General features: G+C 40.4%; 2 protein-coding genes across 4 annotated transcripts in view; both read left to right on the top strand.

Moving 5' to 3' along the window:
* The window catches only part of LOC108880870 (copine-8), a 55,955-nt gene extending 49,630 nt beyond the window's left edge, over positions 1-6,325 (top strand). For 2 of the 3 annotated variants that reach the window (XM_051073166.1, XM_018672588.2), the window contains one exon: positions 175-6,325. In XM_051073166.1, the coding sequence (XP_050929123.1) occupies positions 175-387 (213 nt within the window). In that variant the 3' untranslated portion in view covers positions 388-6,325. The remainder of the gene's footprint in view (positions 1-174) is intronic. The other variant, XR_001960547.2, reaches the window with a different exon arrangement.
* Positions 6,326-13,750: 7,425 nt separating this feature from the next.
* On the top strand, positions 13,751-19,412 carry LOC108880871 (carboxypeptidase A2). Its single transcript, XM_018672589.2, has 11 exons — positions 13,751-13,916; positions 14,787-14,868; positions 15,347-15,481; positions 15,635-15,733; positions 15,841-15,942; positions 16,269-16,370; positions 16,863-16,973; positions 17,193-17,283; positions 17,441-17,640; positions 18,197-18,281; positions 19,145-19,412. The coding sequence occupies exons 1-11, from the start codon at positions 13,852-13,854 to the stop codon at positions 19,330-19,332; spliced, it is 1,260 nt and encodes a 419-aa protein (XP_018528105.1). The 5' UTR covers positions 13,751-13,851; the 3' UTR covers positions 19,333-19,412.
* The last annotated feature ends 40 nt before the right edge of the window (positions 19,413-19,452 follow it).

Here is a 19,452-nt window from a genome sequence, read left to right on the forward strand (position 1 = left end):
TCCTCATCTCTCTTTTTCTTGTATCCTCTGCTCTCCTTGGCTTTGTTTCCTCATCTGTCCTTGTTTCCTCCTGTCTTTTTGGTTCCTCTCGTCTTTCTTGCATACCCTTCCTTGTTTCCTCTCATCTTTTTGTTCCCTCTCCTCTCCTCTCCTTGTTTCCTTTCCTCTCCTTAGTTCGTTCCTTTCAGAGACTACATCGACCGGCGAGGAAACCACATCCTCAGCATGGCCCGTCTGGCTAAAGAGGTGCTCGCTGAAATTCCCGACCAGTTCCTGTCCTACATGAGGACCAGAGGCATCAAACCTGGGCCCTTGCCACCTCCTTACACCCCCTGTCCACCACCAGCTATCCACCCCCTTCTCGCCAGACGGGTAAGCCGAATTTAAAGGCTGAGGCCTCACTTCAACGCGGGCCAGCCGACTCTACTGGCCTCTGCTCTCTTCTTCTCTGCTTCTTCTTCTTCCTACTCTTCACTGGAAGCTTTTGAGCACACGGCGAACCTCGGCCTGCTCTCTCATGTCGCGCTCTCGGAAATGTTTGACCGTGTGCAGTGATGCGGATTAACCCAGAGTGGGACTTTTTTAGCAGAAGGGACTTTTCCCTTACTGGACTAAGCTGGGGGTTTTGAAGAGTCGTGGTCGTGCGGGGGTCTGGGATCACCTAACTGCACCAGAAAGAGTGAACAGGACAGATAACTGACCACTTGCAGCTGTCCGACTGAAAGGGTCCAAACTGTGGAGGCCCTTTTTTCAAACACTGTTCATCTGTTTGCTATTTCTATTTCCACTTCTTCTGTCTTTCACAAAATCATGTCTTTCTCTGATATATAAATGTTTACAACATTGAGGACGGGGGTGAATAAATTTTTTCAGGAGGTAATTTATACCAATCAATGTGAAAAACCTTTCAGATTCCTATTTTTTCGGCTGCAGAAACTGGAGGTTGTGACTTTGTACAAAAACGTTTAGGCCCTGGTGCCACATTCTTCATTACAGAGTGTGTGTTTTTTTTTTTTAATAAATGGAGCATGTGCTAGTTTAAGAAAAGCATGCACTGTTGTCCTGCACTCAGGGCTTTGTCCCTCCCACACAACCCCCCCTCTCCACACCATCTCACAACCACCACCACCACCACCACTACTACTGCCATGTTCCATTAAGAACAAACCCATCACCCGCCTGAAATCTTCCCACGCTCCTACCTTCTGCTCCGTCCACCTGCCTTGACTCAAAAAGGAAGCTGTGCTCCCTGGGAGTCTGGTCAAATCAAATGCAGCAGGGACTTGAACCAGCCTTACTCTTTTGTCAGATAACATTCACAGGCACCGTGTCCTCCATGGGTTCTGGAAATGTGGATCTCCAAGCCCAGAAGTCAAAAACACACATCTCACTACCGAACCTGACTGTGTGTTACATTTTAGAGTCTCTTTATTTTCATGGGATAACATTGTACTTCAGAAGATTTTTTTGTTTTTGTTTCGTTTTACGTCTCTCTACCTCTCACTTTGTTTAGTATTGCCAAAAAGCGTTGATTAAATAACAAAGTGTTGGTGTGTCAGTGATTTTTGATAAGTCTGTAGAGTTCACAGTTTTACCTTTCTCACAGAAATATTCACAAAATATTTGCCAAACTGTAGGCTGAGAATTATAGCACTTTGGTTGCTACCAGATCAAGTGACTCGCACTTTTGTGGTAGCAACGCACTGTGAATATGTGCACAGGAATCAGTTAACCAACAGACCAAAATGCAAAGATGTTTTTTTTTAACGACTTCCCATATGGATCAAATTAACAACTATGAGCACAGTTTTTGGTTCCATGTTGTCTTAACAGCACTGTAACTAAAAACTGAAGCCAATTCTAATCAGTGACCCCAAGGTTTAGTAGCATGTAGCTAATAATCTCCTTAAGGGAAAACTCTACAGAAAACCCGTGTTAAACACTCACACACCACCTGAAGTTTTGGAAGGTGTCTCTGAATACTTTGTAGTTTGGTACTTTGAGGATGACAGCAGCTGTTCCTCGCTTAAATTAACAGCAGTTACAACAGACTCCAGCGCCCACTTTGTTGTTTGTCGCTGCTAGTTCATCAAGCTGTCGGGGCTAGCATGGCACCCGCATTGTCACTAATTGCACTCCCTGAAGAAGTATTATCCAATTTTTGGGAACTTCGAAAAAGCTATTTCAGAGAGAAGCGGCAGAAGGGTCTACAGTTTGTCTTTGAGGGATATATCCAGGACGTCAAAGTGACTCCGCAGCAAAAGCACGCCAAAAAGATAAAGAACGAAGCTAAAGCTACAGATAACAATGGAAAAGTAAGCCACTACATCACCTGACAATCCAGACAGATGACTGTGATACTAAAGAGAAACACTGCTCCTGTAAAGCAGGGTAGGTCATTAAAGTAGTATACCTTCAACAGCTAGTGTAGCATAGAAGTGCTAGTTAATGATTGACTGTGCTGTACTGTGTTAATATTAGCTCCCCCAGGTGGCTTTTTGCACCAAGCATTCAAGGACTAGGTCTTGAATCCAAGCACAACCACAGATGTTGTCCTCTGCAAAGGAGCTAGCTACAAACTTTTTTCCCTTAAATCCTTAGTTTTTACTGGAGTTTTCCTTTTAAGAAATGGGGTAATACTCAAATCCAAAACAGGTAACTGCACTGTCACTTTTAGCCACGTTTCAGGGTGAAACTCAAACGCAGCCCTGCTGTTTTGCCCGACAATGTGTACATGAAAACTTTACAGTTCAAGCAAAGCACAAACCATTTCCTATCAGGCTACAGCCACCGCAATCCAGAGGCCCCTTTCAACTAAATGTGTGAAGAACAGCATTTATACATTTTACTCTGTATCTCTGTGCTACAAATTGTAGATGTTATCAGTACTTTTTTTGGGCCCTATTCAGTCAAGGAATCAATGTAAAAGACGGTTTACAGCGTTTTTCTAAACTCACGCCTCAAAATTATCATATACTTGCTTAATTAAAACGTCTACTTATAAACTGCTTGTAAAACATTTTTCTTAGACATTTATACACTGTACAAATTTTTGCCTTTTTTTGTGTATTGGTCAATATACTGTATGTGTAATGCTGCTTCTTTACTGCTGATATAAGTATTACATTTTATACTGAGGCCTGTAATCATATTTAAATCATGACTAACAGGCCTTATTCATGTTTATACATAAGTTATTCATATTTAAATCATGAACGACAGGCCTGTATTTTTTTATAAGCAAATGGTTAGATAATAATGTATGTTTCATGTGCGCAAGACATTTAAAAGTAGACCTGGTGATCAAGTACACTCCGTAGCAACATTTTTCTGCCAAATTCGACATATTGTTAAGTGTAGCATCTCTTTGTTGGCTGAGACTCATCCCAGAAAAGCTGGTTATTCAATCTGACTGAATAGGGTCCCTCGGCGTGGGGAGAGGTGGTATGATAGATTTTGTACTCTCCTGTATTGTTGTTTCATTGCGGGGACTCCGCACGGCAGCGGGGATGTCGAATTGCACAATGTAGCACTGGTCTCAAGCCTGGTATCAGACTGGAGCATGGCCAGACTGAACCAGACCAGACCAGATCAGGCAGGAACAGTCTTTTTATATGTCTATGTAAATATGTATTCTGTATATACTGTAGTATGTTTTTTTTTCTGGAGAGTTGACTTGCAGCAAACTGCCGGGACTCTGTGACTCTCCTCCTGAAACACAAGGCAGGGCCTTTCATTTATTTATCACGACAAGATGTCAACTGCATCTCACACCCACACTCTCGTATATACTGTACATCCAGTACATGTATTTGTATATGAAACATGCATGACACTTACATAACAAGGCGAGGGTTGAGTGAAGATTAAGGGTTTCTCGCTTGTTTTCTCAGAGAAACAGTGGTTTCAGAGATAAAGTCACTTTGTATTCATGTTGGTATTCAGTACCATAAAAATCAGAGTTTCTCAGCCTTTGCTGTCCTGTTACCACATTTTAAATCCCAGCTGTCAAATTGTTATGGGTTTGGAGTTAAGAGATCATTTATTAATGGACTCCTTCCTGGATGAGGATCCACCCAGAACACTTGACCCTTGGGTGCTAGCTTTCTCCAATCAAACAAATTAGATCAAAGCTAATTTAATAATTATATCCACAGCTAAAGCCAACTGATTGTTTGCTAAGCCATTAGCTACTGATGCTACTTCTGCCAAGTGTTCCTTTCCTGCACAACACAGTCTACAATAGCTGTGGCAGATTTACTGTCGTAGTAATTTTCAAAACAATAAGTCTGTGACTCAGACAGTTGTAGACAAAAAATCATCCCTGCTAATTACAGAAGCTAATTAGTAATAAATTAGCTAACTAAGCTAACATTAGCTGACAGAGCTGTTTACACAACTATAATCTCTGATAGCATCCAAGACCAATTTCCACACAGTGAGAAACACTGATGTTTTGACGTAATTTTGACATAAATATAAACAAAAAGTTGTTAATTATGTACTTTGTCGTGAAAGTAATGTTTAATACTGAAAGTTGTAAGATAGTTAGCTGGACTTGCTAATGATTGCAGCTCCATCACTTGCAGCTTTCGTACACTTTTGCTCGTGTTTTTTGTTTTAGAAAGGCAAGACAAAAGATACCACCCTTGAAAATCCTAAAATGCCAACACATTCACGCTCTCAACTCGCCACATATATATACTTAGTTTGGTGGTTTGCACACCACACCAGAGACCACGGTTTGCATCCAGAGCCCCATCTGTGGTTAGGTTTAGGCAACCAAAGCACTTCAGTTAAGTGTAAGGGAAGATTGTGGTGTAGTTTGATACAGTAAAAGTTCACTAACACTTCAAAACAATGGCCTGCTTGACTCAACCTTCAATGAATTGGAAGTCTATCAGACTACCTTGAAAAATTACTCTAAAGTGTTACTTGCTGTGTTAAAAAGTACCAAGGTGTAAGCGTCCATATGTGACGAGTGAGAACGTCCTGTAAATGCAGAGCACTGCTGTTCCTGCAGCCACATGCACACCGCTTCAACTGTCGTTCAGCTCCGATGGATAAATGTTCTTAGCAGTTAAAAACCGCATGACTACACGACTACCATATTATTCTTTGATATACAGTATAGGTATGAAACTGTGTGGTTCCTGTGTTTGGCATGCATGAATTTGCCCTCAGGAATAGGAAAGGAAAGCTGTTTGTAAAGGAACCCAGTGGAGTTGGAAGTCTTAACATAAACTGGTGGGTTTGTCACATTCGGCTGCAATGTGTGAAATCACTGTTCCTCTGAGGCTGTGTCAGTGTAGGAGTAACAAACATAAGCATTTAAAAAATATATAAATATATAAAAACCCTGCGCTACTGGACACAAACAAGCTTTAATGAGGAAGGCTTACACCTCGCTGCCTGCCACCGCTCATCGTTGCATCTATGTCACTCTGCCAAGGCCATATGAACCGCCCATGTAATCTTCACACATATAACATGAAAGTTGTTTACTGTACCTTATAATATTAACAAAGTGGTTTAATTGAATGCTCGTGATGAATCTCCTGTTTTATCCTGATGTTTTTTATGGCATGCATCAAGTTTGCATGTGTAGGTCTTTTCTAACAGAGGTGCACCAGTGGGTTTTAACGAAAAAAAATTGTAATATGACATCTTTGCGTGTTATTTCAGAGTATTTTAGAGAACTTTTTTGCCTTAAAAATCTCACTGATCAATCTTGGAATTGTGCAATGCCTTCAGATGTTTCTTTTTAAGACTGACTCTTGTTTTCTGATTTGTTTTTCTTTCTTTCTTTTTTTTTGGTACATTCATGCACAGCCACTCCTCTGTCAGACTCATCTCAGCATTGTTCTCTCAGACCCAGTGGCTGAAGTGATGTGAGTAAGAGGGAGGATGATCCGAACAGAAAAAAAAAAAAAAAAAAAACTGGGCTGTCTTGCTCTCAGCAAAGAGACAGAATCATTCAGCTGGGAATAATGTTGTCCAGCCTCATACAGCCATCGTTTAAAGTAACCACAGATCTGTATTTTTATCTGAAACCCAAATTCATCAAACAAATTGTTTTTTTAATCAGTTCTCATTTTAAATCTGGCTTTTGCATGATGCTTGTAATTACACTAAAAGACCAATTAGAAATTAAAGTTGTCCATTGATACATGATATTTACTTCAGAATCAGTTCCTGGGTTTAATGATATTACAAGACAGCACAGGTTTTACTGTTCTAATAGGAAATATGGAAGCCACAAACCATTGATCTAAAATGACTATTTCTGTAAGAATTGAAGTCTTTAAATAAATATTCATATCAAACCGTGCTCCTTCTTTATTCTGTCATCAAAAAAGTCTGTGGTCGGTGGAGAGTCAGTGGGTACCATACATGAAGAAGTGCTATTAAAGCTTTAAAAATATCCATAGTGTTAATTAATACATGATTAATACGTTTATCTGTATGGTGGGCTGTTGCAAAAATACAAAGATGACATTTTTTCTCTAGTTGGAGATGCTCTCCATGTTGATAGGCATCTGTCCTGGTTGACGATGCCAATAAAATATCTTTAAACAGCCAGCACGCTGGAATAGATGCGCTTCACACCATTACACCTTTAAAGTGTGCATCTCAAGATCTAAGTTGTTATAATTGGGGGGGGTGACAGACCATCCTGTTCCAAAGAACTCCTCCAAATGTGGCTGAGAAATAAAGCCTCTTTTCGTTTGATGACAAAACCAGTGCGTCAGTATTTTAAAATCTTATCACGTGTCAGTCAGTTGTCAGGAAAGTAAAGCCGGTGTTATTCTTCATTTTTCTTACTGCAAACAAATGTCATGAAGAGAGCAAAACCAAGAATGTATTAGCCTATCTCTCAATACTTTTTCCCACTTTCCTGCTGAAGGCAAAAGATCACAAATTTATAGTTTCACTTTTACAAACAGCTCAGTAGTAACCTGACACAGCTGTAGTTTATATTCCTCTGTGCTGGTGAGCACAGAGCAGTATCGATATCTCAGGAATGCCTTTGAGGAATTTCCTCAAACTTGCAAACATTCACTTGGACTCAAGGATGAACTGATAAGATTGATGGTCAGAGGTTAGAGTTCAGTGAGTGGGACCACACAGTCAGAGCGAGCGTTTTATTGCACAGCTATTGATTTTACTAACCACTGGATTTGTTTTATAATTTTATAATTGTTTTTGTTGTTGTTGTTGAATTCTACCACACAAACGAATATTATAATGATCTGGTATCCCCTCCAGTAAATTCTACAGATGCCCACTTTCTGCAGCACATTGAATTTCTTTTGCTGTGATTATGCTATATAACATTAATCTGTGTGTGTGTGTGTGTGTGTGTGTGTGTGTGTGGTGTGTGTGTGTGTGTGTGTGTGTGTGTGTGTGTGGAGCTTACATTGCCAATTAAAGTTTCTGATTATAAGTGGGAGGCAACTATACTAATATAATAACTCAACATGAAGTTAAAAGTCATATGTAGATAAACATACAGAGCAGATACTATAGCTGAGTGCTCATTAAAAATCTTGGACAGGACCGGAGTGAGGAAGAGATAAAAGTCTACTGGCTGTAATTAGCATACTGTCACTTGTTACAAAGCCGCCCACGCTCTTAGCATGTCAGATCACTTCCCTGCAGCATCCACCGATTGTTTTGTTGCTATTCTGAAGAGCAGGAGGCAAACAATTCATATCCATCAAGGCCGGCGGTCTCTAACCATCGGACGTTTTCAGTGGATCTGTCATGGGACATTTGAGTTAAAGCGTGTAACAACTGTGCCAGATAATAAAGCAGAAAAGCCTCAGATTTAATAGAGAAACATTGGACTGTGTATTTATAAAGACAGGCAGCTACTACTACTACTACACACACACACACACACAACATCCCTCTGGATCTTTCACTGGGTGGTCAGCTCAGCAAACCACCAAGAAAAATAAAACACAGCACACAAAACAAAAGATCCATGTGATGCTTTTATATGGATTATGAATTTGGAGGTCTGATTTCCTGCACCGCAGAGCAGATGGTACCATAGTGTTCTGTTATTTCTGTGCTCGAAAAGCCATGTACTTGCTTTTTTGTCTCTCCACGCGGTACTAAATAATAAAGCAGGGATTCCATAAAATGTGATCGCACAAAGAATGTCAGTGTCATATAACGTAAAAAGTAAAAGGGCTTTGAGGAATCCTTCAACCGTAAACTCCAGATTGCTCAGTGTGAGAGAGAGAAACCCCTCAGTATTTGACAGTACTTCCACCAACGTCTGACTGCTGCTGTTGCCATGTGAAAACTTCATAAAGCCAAACCTCCTTTTAAAACCCTTTAGACAGACTGGAAGATTCACAAGATTCTAGATAAAGGCTTGTTTTTATTGGTTGCTAAAACACTGAGTTTTCACCAACAGTCAACAAACAGTTTTAACTGAAGCACACTTACCTCTCTTCATGTTGTTGTTCTCTCCAGCAGCCAGCGATAATTAAATGATGTTTCACCTATCACAGTTGTTTTGTGCACCTGCCTCTCATCCAAATCAGCCTAAATGCACTAACTAGTGAGATGCACCACTGAGATTAAACTAAAGAATTCAGATTCTTTGAGGGACGCAGTTTGTTCAGTTCAGTCCTTTATTTATCCCAGATGGGAAACTTGGCTTGCAGTCAGGTGACAACAATACGGTACAGAAAGAACAACACAATACAAAACTATACTAAGTAAATATTTAAATATTACCAAAAATATCTCAAGCACAAGGTGCAGTAACAACTAAACAATTACTAAAATACTAGTTCCTAAAAGTATTCATTTATTTTGAATTACATGTGCAAATTTAGAAAGTTTATTGCACAAGGAACAAAGGAGGAGAAAATCTAAAACCTACTGGTTCCAGCTTCTCCAATATTTACTAGTTTTCTTTTTATTCTCTGGTAATACTCGTGGATTTGTTGTGGACTTGTGGATGTTGGACTTCTAGTCGGATAAAACTATGTCATTGTGTTGAATCCTGGTTCTTGCACTGTGCAACTTTGTCAGCAGGATTGGCTCCAGCCCTCCATGACCCTCAGAAAGAAAAGCAGTATAACTAATAAATGGATGAATATAAAACTTCATTATACACCTTCTGAAGCCAAATAAAGGCAGAAAATATCTTTTAGAAATGTGGCTCCTCACAAAGCAGATCAATTAATTTTTTTTTTTTATGTGGCTCCATCAGACTCTGCTTCATTTCATCTGACAAAAAAAAACAAAAACTTTTTAATATGCACCTCAGGGAATCACGAGTCCCAGCTTCTCTCACTACGGGGACCACCCGCACTGAGTGCTGAGACTCTAAAGCAATAACGCAGACTTGAACAAGCTCAGCATGAATCTAATATCACTTGAGCCGATGCGGGGAGCTACTCGCGTCTCCGAGCTGCCGTTTTCTGCCAGTTTTATTTCCCTCGCTCCCCTTTATAAGCTCATCAACTGCAAGATACCCGCATGCTGAAATAGGTGGTGATGAGTAATGGGATAAGGAATAGTGTGTAAAATTTTGATGACACACACCTCAAAAACCCTGCAGCCAGCACACAAACATACACCAACCCTGCAGAAGGCAGAGTCTGTCCACTCGACTCAGAAAGTACAAGGATAGAAACGTCCTGGCAAGAACAAGGCACAGACTAAGGAAGAATATAAAACATCGCTCCTGCTATTCTTAGAAGTGGACGGGAGGGGTGTTGCTAAATATAACCAGATCGTTTTGTGCTTGCCTTTCTATTTTTACACGAGCTGAGGCCTTCCTGGGCTGTTGTGGTCTTTTCTTAGACTGTTATGTAATAAACAAATCTTAAGATGCAATGATGCAGACAGAGGATGAAGTATTGCATCATCCAATCAAGACCGAGAGATCTGTGTCATGATAAAAAGCATGAGAGGCAGATTTAAAAGGTTTTGATGCAGGATGTGTTTGTGGGGATTTCCGTGAGGCAGTGTGGCTGTATTTGCAAAAACAAGTCCAATGTGTGCTGGAATCTTGACAGGGTTAAACAGCCCAAGGACAGTTTGTCAGCTCCCTGTTAGCTCGGATGGTTGACAAGGAGCGAAAGGTAATGAGTTAGTCTTCGGGGAGACGTGTCATCTTGAGTATGCAGAAGTAACAACATAAAAAGAGGAAAAACGCTGATTTTCAGCATTAAAATATGCCTCTTGGGACAGTTAACATTCACTGCTCGTCCTCATATAGTGAGAAACAAGCCAGCAGAGCCTGTCCGGTCTCTGCATCTGTGATGTCGCACAGATGTACGACTCCATCAAGACTCAATTGGCAAAAGTGGAGGATGTAAATGTGACAGCGCCATGGAGGATTTTCTCCAGACATGGTTCTGTTTTCAGAGCTTATATAATCTTTATACAGATCAGTGTAAACGCCTGAATGAATATTTTTAACAAAGTCAACGTGAATGGGAAATGCTGTCAACAAAGCAGCATGATGAGAAGTGTAATTTTTGGAGTTTTGATTCTCTGTTTTATGCACTTGACAGAGCTGATATATACAAATATCATAAGCAGAGAAAGCCGTGGCTGGACACGTTCTGTTGTCGGATTGTCCGTCCATCCATCTGTCCGTACATCATATTCTCCTGATTGCGAATTTATTCATATTTTGCACAAACATTCATTTGGACTTAAGGATGAACTGATAAGATTTTGGTGGTCAGAAGTGAAAGGTAAAGGAGAGGAACCCTGTTTTAACACATCTCCCATATGTGTTTAAGCACTTAAAGGACTCCTAAAATACCCTGGAGGCCACTAGAAACCTCCTGAAGGACTGCTAGGATCTCATAAAGGACCACTGCAACCTCCAAGAGACCCATAGAACGTCCCAACAGCCTCCTATTATCCCCCCAAACCACCTGAAGGACCTCTAGAACCTTCCTTTCGACCTCTAAAACATCCTAAATGATCCTCCTTAGTAACCACTAGACCCTTAGAAAGGATCCTTAGAACTCTGTAAATAACTTACTGACATGTTTAATGAAATGAGAGTAAAACCAAACATAAAATTTGTCCTTTACTTTGTCTGTATTTTGTGCCAGTCCCACAAAATCAATCGAAAGCATCTCTCTAGACTCAACCAATGTTTAATATTCAAGACAAGAGGCGCGGACGACACTTGTGGGCTAAATAGATCAGAAAGTTCAGCTGCATGTCACGATGCATTTTAAATCAGAGGTCTGACTCTTGCTTTTTCACCGGCAGAGAAGCTGTCACTTTCTCGCTTTCACTCTGTTCTCATTATGTCTCGTTCACACCCGCTGTCAAACATTATTCTGCTGTAGGTGAAGCAGGATGAGGGAAAGTTGGTGCAACACAGAAGTAAATTACAGCGCTTACTCATTAAAAGGGGCAGGTTGGACGTCACAGACTGATATCTAACGGTGTAATCGAATCAGAGGAAAGATTTTTCCTCACAAAAGGGACGTCACAGGTGACCGACTTCTCCGTGCCTCTGTCATCTGACCACCAGACTGTACACGAATGACATGATGTGCTCAGGTGACATACAGTGCAAGCAAAGCAGCTCCCATCAAAAATAAAATGGGTGCAAAGTCATCTTTTCTCTTTCATCCTGGGGTTGGTGTCGACAGAAAATATCCAAAACACAGATTAAAAAACTAAAGGTCTTGTAAATGTTCTGTAATATCTACACATATGTGCAAAATGAGATGAACAAGTGAGTAATAAATGATTAATGGTCAATTTACTGGTGGGCCTCTGAAATATTGAGAGAGAGCTCAGCCATGAAATGCAATGTAAATGGATCTATTTATAGTGTAGCAGAGGAAGTCATGTGGAACAAGCTAGTCGGAGGTGCCTTGTTCATATAGCTTTTAGAGGCAAATGACAGGGGAGAAAAGAGGGGAAAACACACACACACTCACACACACAACGCCCACATTTGCATGTAAAGCCACTTTTCATGAGGACATTAAACTTTTAGACGCATGCAGCAGGAATAGCAATAAATAATTTCCACATTGAGAAAGATGGAAAGCCCCAGCTCGACTCCCACGTCCCCTGTAGCCTCCCAAGCCTATTAAACCCCCTTCTCCCACTTTGTCTCGTGGGATTGTTTGGGAGTGAAAAGGAAGGGAAGTGACATGTTAAAACCTCTTTTTATTAATTCTGAGGAGAGGAGGGAGGGTTTGGCGGGGTGTCGCAGCAGCTGATGGGAGCAGGGAGGCTGCGAGATGCACACACTGTTATCAACCAGTGGATATCAGGATGAATAACTCAACACAAACCTCAAATCCTCTGCTAACAGTAATAAAATATGATTGTGTTTGCACCACAGGGGGGAGGCTGGGAGAGGATTGCAGATTATCACTGCTTCTTTTATTACACTATCACCAAGTGCTCTGAGTTGGTGTAGTGGTCACTCGTTTGCAGCATGGTTATAGATATTACAAGAACTACGTGACCTTCCAGAGATTGCCAGCGGACATTACTATAGTTACGAATCTACATTTACCACCTACATATATGGATGACTGGGTGTTGAGTGTATAGTATGTTGTGTTGACCTGTAGTTTTATTTCTCAAGTTTTCTGTAAGAAACAAGTGCAAGTAAAGATTATTTTCATTATCAGTTACTCTATAGATTACCTTGTCTATGAAAAGTTTTTTCTATCCAAAACAAAAAACTAAATATTCAGTTTACAATCGTATAACTTATTTAAGAAGTTGGAAGAGTGTCTCAAACAACTAATTAATAATCAAAGTAGTTGCCAGTTAATTTTCTGTTGATCAAATAATCGACAAATCATTCAGTCATGTCAGCTTTAATCATATACTATAATTTTATAAGCACACTCACCAACTCTAATGATGACACTGATCATGACCAGAAAAAAAACCCTCAGTGTGTGATCAATAATTTAAGATTCAGGGTAATTCCAGCCTCCTCCTTAATCTCGCTGCAGCTGTAAATGGGGTTTATTATTACTGTATGTTATCCTGCTGTAGAAGTGTGGTAGTGTGCTGCCACCCACTGGTCACTGTGTCCACTAGCAAGTGCTACGGAAATATGCGGACACCTGAATGTTACAGCCATGTTTAACATCTCGTTCTGACTCTGATGTGCATTTATCTTCTGCTTTAACAGCCTCCATATTTCACTTAGTCAGGCTAAGCTGCTGTGTTTTGCTTCCCCCTCTCTGGTTGTAAGTTTCAGGTGTGTGTTCAGAAGTGTAATCACACCTGACAGAGGTCACACAGTCCAGCAGCGCACCTGTACGTCACTGCAGCAAGGTGAGAAGCTCAACCACTGGAGACCAGCAAAAACAAGATTTTTTTTTTTTTCAGTGAATGTCAATAACTGAAGTAATGATTCCCAACCCAATCCTTAATATATCACAGCTTTACTAAATCATGCTTATATTTTATGACTCAAATCTTTGTTTTTTTTTCTCAATTTTCTTTTCTTCGTTTGTCTTAAAGTCAAAATATCTCTGTTAGGCCTTAAGACACACAACCCCACACATACTGTAACTATAGTGTGTGTAATTAAATCTAATAGATTATATCAGAGTTCACTAAAGTCAGTAAAATATCTGGGGAAAGTGCCACTATCTACAGCTGAACACTGGACAAAGCTTACTCAGTGTTTTTTGTCACTCAAAATAACTTTTTTCCACACAGGAGAGTTGTGTCATTATCAGTAGAGTGGGGTAACTCTGCTGTGTGGGAACAGTCCACCTGTCCGCTGATGATATTAAGAGACGAGAAAAACTGCTGCCCAACCCACTTGTGGTCCCCGAACAGTCCGGACAGACAGGCGAGATGAGAGGCCTCTGGTTGCTGCTGGTGTTTGTGGCTGCGGCCAAAGCTGAGAAGGTTTTCATTGGGTAAGTTTATCTGCAAGAAGAAGCAATTACAGTGGTTTTAATCTGTTTTTTTTTTTTTTTTTTTTGCTCTTTAATATTGAAATTGCAACTTTTGTGTTTAGTGTGTCGTAAAAATTCTTATTTTTAAAGCTCAACAGGGGTCTCACTTCCTTTCCCAGGAAATTGTTTTAGTGATTTAATGGTGAACTTTTTCCTTTCTTTCCTTACTCAGCTCAATACTAATATGTTATTGATATGATAAAGGACACTCCTGTCAACACTTATGACAACTAACAACCATCTCACAACAACCAACCAGTATAGGGTGTAGACTTTGCAGCTGCTCCACAGAAATTTAACAAGAAAATGTGGCTGACGTGAACACAGTGAAATGAGTGTTTCTGGAATTATAAAGCACATTTCCTAATAACTATTAAACCAGAAAAAAAAAACTAATTTGGGCATTAATCTCAAGCAAACACTTCCAGAATCCATTAACTCAGTCTGCCATTTCATTTAGAGAAAAAGAAGAAGTCATTAAATTAGGTATCTTAGTCACTAAATGAAAGTATTTAGAGACTCCGTTATATGGCCTCTGTTCAGCATATAAAATAACTACCCAAGATGAAAAAGTACATTGGTATTCAATGGGTAGAACATGACCAGGCTTTATGTTTAGAGAAAGATTAAATAGTAATTATAGTCTTATTAAAGGGAATGGAGTGGGACTCATGGGTCTGTGCTCTAGCTGTTCCGTGTTATATTGGTAAGCAGTGGATCAATTCGCCCTCTGTTGCTGAACTTGCTGCAGATCGTCATGAATAACAGCATCAACCAACAAACACTGAATATAAATAATAATGTTCAGAGACTGAAATGAATTTCCTCCAGAGATCAGGTCATCAGGGTCAATGTGCAGTCTGAGGAAGAGATCCAACTCCTGCGGGCTCTGGAGACCCAAGAGGAGTGGGAGGTATACAAACACACACACACACACACACACACTTACACAAATACAGTGCAAACACCTACGTTCAAGTTTTCTCAGCTACTTGTGCCAAACAGTTTTCTCATGAACTTCCAAGAAGTACAAAAGGCAAAACCAAGTTCAACTGGAAATACTCCACACAGTCTATCTCTCTGAGGCCTGGCTGTTGTTTTGCACTTCACCTGTTAATGCAAATTAATAATTTCCTCTTATTTTGCGACTTGAACTCTGATCAGATGAATCATTTAGATTCATAATGTGACATTTTCTAGTGAATCTTTGACTCAAGGACTCTCCAAACTTCTGTGATATCTCTGATTGGGTTTTGGAAATCTATGGCAAAGATTACAATAAGTTCAAGTTCATGTAACTTTCTTAGCCATTTGCACAAGCACAGAGGCCAACTTTTTCTCTTGGTGTAATGAGTTTAATCTGAGATTCCCCATTGTCTGTCCAATCCCAGCTGGATTTCTGGCTCCACCCGGTCTCCACTGAGCTCCCCATCGACATCCGAGTGCCCCGTTCCAGTTTGAGTTCAGTGAAGGAGTACCTCGATTCCCACAACATCCCCTTCAGCATCATGATTGACAACCTTCAGGTTTGTATTAACACACACTTGTCTGTCTAACCGGTTCAGGGGATTTATCAGTACTCATGTGTCCCTAATGATAGCGTCTTGGCTTTTAGTTCAATTCAGAGAATGAAACCATTACCGCTGCTGAATTTTCGATGTCTTGCATGTCGCCTTCAGGAGGTTCTTGATCAGGAGAAAGCTGAGATGGAGGAGAACCAGATGAAGGAGCGCAGCAGCAGGAGCTTCAACTTTGGAGCCTATCATCCCCTGGAGACAGTAGGCTTTAATCAAACTAATAGACTTTTGCTGACCCCTGCTTTAAGTATATTTAGACTCCTTCCACGTCTGTCTGTATCACTATGCTTTAACTATCTTCCATACAGATCTACAGATGGATGGACACCCTGGTGGCTCAGTACCCTAACCTGGTCACCAAGCAGGAAATTGGGAAATCCTACGAGAACAGGCCCATGTATGTGCTCAAGGTAGGATAATAATAGCTCATACAACACAACAGGATTACACATGTTTGTACCTGTCTGTGTGTGCCCTTTGCACTGTAAGAAATGTGTTAACACAGGATTGATGCAGCTGTGAAGCTACACTGTCCTGTTGAGAAAAATCAAACATTGGCAAGTCAGTGTTGCCACAGCTGACAAACTGAAGGTGTGGATTTGGTTTTACACAACAGTTTCTGGGTCTGGCTCAATAGTTTCTTCATGAAAGCCACAGTAAATGACACATCTTCTGAGGAGAAAGGCTGCAATAAAAAAATATTTAGGATTTTAATCAAAATTCACTTTGTTTTTAGTTCAGCACTGGCGGCAACAAGCGTCCTGCTATCTGGATCGACACAGGAATCCACTCCAGGGAATGGGTGTCTCAGGCTACCGGAGTATGGACGGCCAACAAGGTACAACATGTCAGCAGGAGGGGGTTATATCGATAATATCGATCAATCAATGTGCTAGATCATTTTGAGAAGTTGTGAGAGAAAACATTCGTGAAGGTGGGAAAATTTTACTGTGGTTCCAGCTTCTCGAATGTGAGGATTGCTTGCTTTTCTATATCATATTTCATTGTAAATTGAATATGTTTTTCTTTGTCTCTTTTCATTTCATTGCTTGGATAAAACGAGCAATCTGATGATGCCATTTTCTGACATTTTCTAAATGTATTGATAAATCAAGAACGCAATCAGCAGATTAATAGATGATGAAAATAACCTTTTATTGCAGCCCTAATAATGACTTTATAATGACATGTAAGATGACAAGAAATCAACAGTGTTTTGTAAATAATCTTAGATTTTCCTCCTCTGCTATTTACAGTATACTGTTCCACGGCCTTGTCCTAAATTGCATAAGCTATTTAAGATTGCTTTCTGTTTTCTGTTCTTGCTCAGATTGCTAGTGATTACGGTAAAGACACCTCCCTGACCTCCCTTCTGAACACCATGGACATTTACATGCTGATCCTGGCCAACCCTGACGGCTACGTTTACACCCACACCAATGTACGTCACCACCACTCAACCGGATAGTGTTAGACTTGTAGACTTGAGTCAGCAAAGAAGGAGTAGAATGAGGTTCATTTCCTGTTTGAAACCACACAGGATTTGAAGGACGTAAGGGTCATGTAATGCACCAACCACATAAAAACGCATGTGTAGTTTAGATCATAGGAAGAAAACAAAAATGAGGATACATACTAATTGAAGCTGTCTGATGTACAGAACCGTATGTGGCGTAAGACTCGCTCCAGGATCTCAGGCTCTTCTTGCCGTGGAGTCGATCCCAACAGGAACTGGGATGCTGGCTTTGGCGGTCAGTATAGAAGACACAGTAAACGCATCTTGTAAACTTTGTGTTGTATATGTTCATGTTTGTACTAAAACAGACAGAGAAGTCCTCTGTAGATATAAATATAGAAATGACGCCTCAGTTTCTTTGCCTGTTCTCAAAAAACTATCCATCCCTGCAGGTCCAGGAGCCAGTAGGAATCCCTGCTCTGATTCTTACCACGGTCCCTCAGCTCACTCCGAGATTGAGGTGAAGAACGTGGTGAACCTGATCAAGAGCCACGGCAACTTCAAGTCCTTCATCTCTGTCCATGCCTACTCCCAGCTGCTCATGTACCCCTACGGTTACTCCTGCAAAAATGTGTTCCATCAGGCTGAGCTGGTAAGAAAGGAAGGATCCATCTGTCCGTCTGTCCCATTCTTGTGAATGTGACATCTCATTAATGCCTTTAGGGGATTTCTATGTCCAGAGGGTCAAAGGCCAACTTCACTGCAACATTACAATGTTCTGCTAAAACACTTTTTGGACCATTAGTCAGCGCCATAACTTGGGACCAACAGAGGCAGAGGCTGACAACCACGAGGCATTGCACAGCTGTGTGAATTAACACAGATTAATGGACTCATATTACTGCAGTTGCTCATATGTAACTCATATTTAAGTTTTCTGAGACACATTTGTGGTTTTGAGCATGTATTGATAAAAGTGGTTTGACTTGTAACTGCTCAAGAGGATGTGTTCGGCCCTGAATGTTGTTGAGTGTGTTTCATTCATCTCCCCTCTCCAGGTTTTTTCCTTTTGAACTGCAGAGGTAGAAAAATTGAAAAGCTCAACTCTACCCTTTCTCTTTCTTGTTACCTTCTTTCTGCACCATTATTATCTGTGCTCTTTTCTTAATTGCAGCATTTTGTCCTTTTTTTGTCTTTGTTTCCTGAAGGACTCTGTTGGTAGAGCTGCTGTGCAGAAACTCACTTCTCTCTATGGCACCAGGTACAAAGTTGGAAGCATCTGCAACATCATCTGTAAGTATCTTTGTCATCTTTGCTCATAAGAACTCTTAAGTTACAAATACTACAGAGTGCTGAGATGTGTGGATGTCATGACAAATAATAAGGGATGGAACTTAAAGTACATTTACACGAGTACTGCAACTTAAATACAGCTTTAAGGTACTTGTATTCACAATTCATGCTTCTTTCCACTTCTACATCACTACAATTACTCAACTAGATTCATTTACAGTGGACTAAAAAGTAGTCATTAGTTACTGCTGAGATGACCAGCTCTTAGTATTTTAACTACCCAACAGTTTAAAAACAAGTTAACATGTTTCCCCACAGAAACTGATGAAGTGGTAGCACCCAAATTCGAACGTCTTAACCAACACGTTACAACAAGTCAACACGTTCGACGTCTTACAGGTTAGGGTGTCCCCACCATTGACTAAGGAGATTTGAACGTGTTAACGCCATCAAGACATTGCGTTAATACGTACTTTAACAGTTTGAATTTTGGTGCTACACTTCATTGGTTTGTGAGGGAAAACTCTACATATGTGAACAATCAGTGCCAGAGAGAAAACAATTTCTCACGTAACCTGTTTTGTATGAATGATGGTATAAATAATACTGATTGAATTGGGCTTAATAATATCTATTCATGATGACGTGTTTAACATTTGCATTTTAGTTGGCTATTTATTGCTAAAATTTCATACTCGACATATTAATTTAATGTTGTGTGTTGCTAAGTGCCCACTAGGTGGCAGTATTAGAGCACAAAGCAGCATGTCTCCTTGTATAAGAAGAAGGTATTGGCATTGACAGTACTTTAGTTTTGAGTAAAATTCAGGACAAAACTGTCGTATCTTGTCCTGTCCTCTCAGATCAAGCCAGTGGTGGCAGCATTGACTGGTCCTACAATCTGGGCATCAAATACTCTTTTGCCTTTGAGCTGAGGGACACCGGTCGCTACGGTTTCGTCCTACCAGCCGATCAGATCATCCCCACTGCCTCGGAGACCTGGCTGGCCCTGAAACACATCATGGAGTACGTCCGTGACCATCCTTATTGATGGCTACAACCACAGCTTGGAGGATAATTATGATATCTGACTTTAATATCGACCAATAAAGTCAAAAATATTCTCTTTTATTCTGTGTTTCAGAACTTTTGTGCTCATTTGTTTCACATA

Source organism: Lates calcarifer, linkage group LG10 (assembly GCF_001640805.2).
Source record: "Lates calcarifer isolate ASB-BC8 linkage group LG10, TLL_Latcal_v3, whole genome shotgun sequence".
Classification (NCBI taxonomy): Eukaryota; Metazoa; Chordata; class Actinopteri; family Centropomidae; genus Lates; species Lates calcarifer.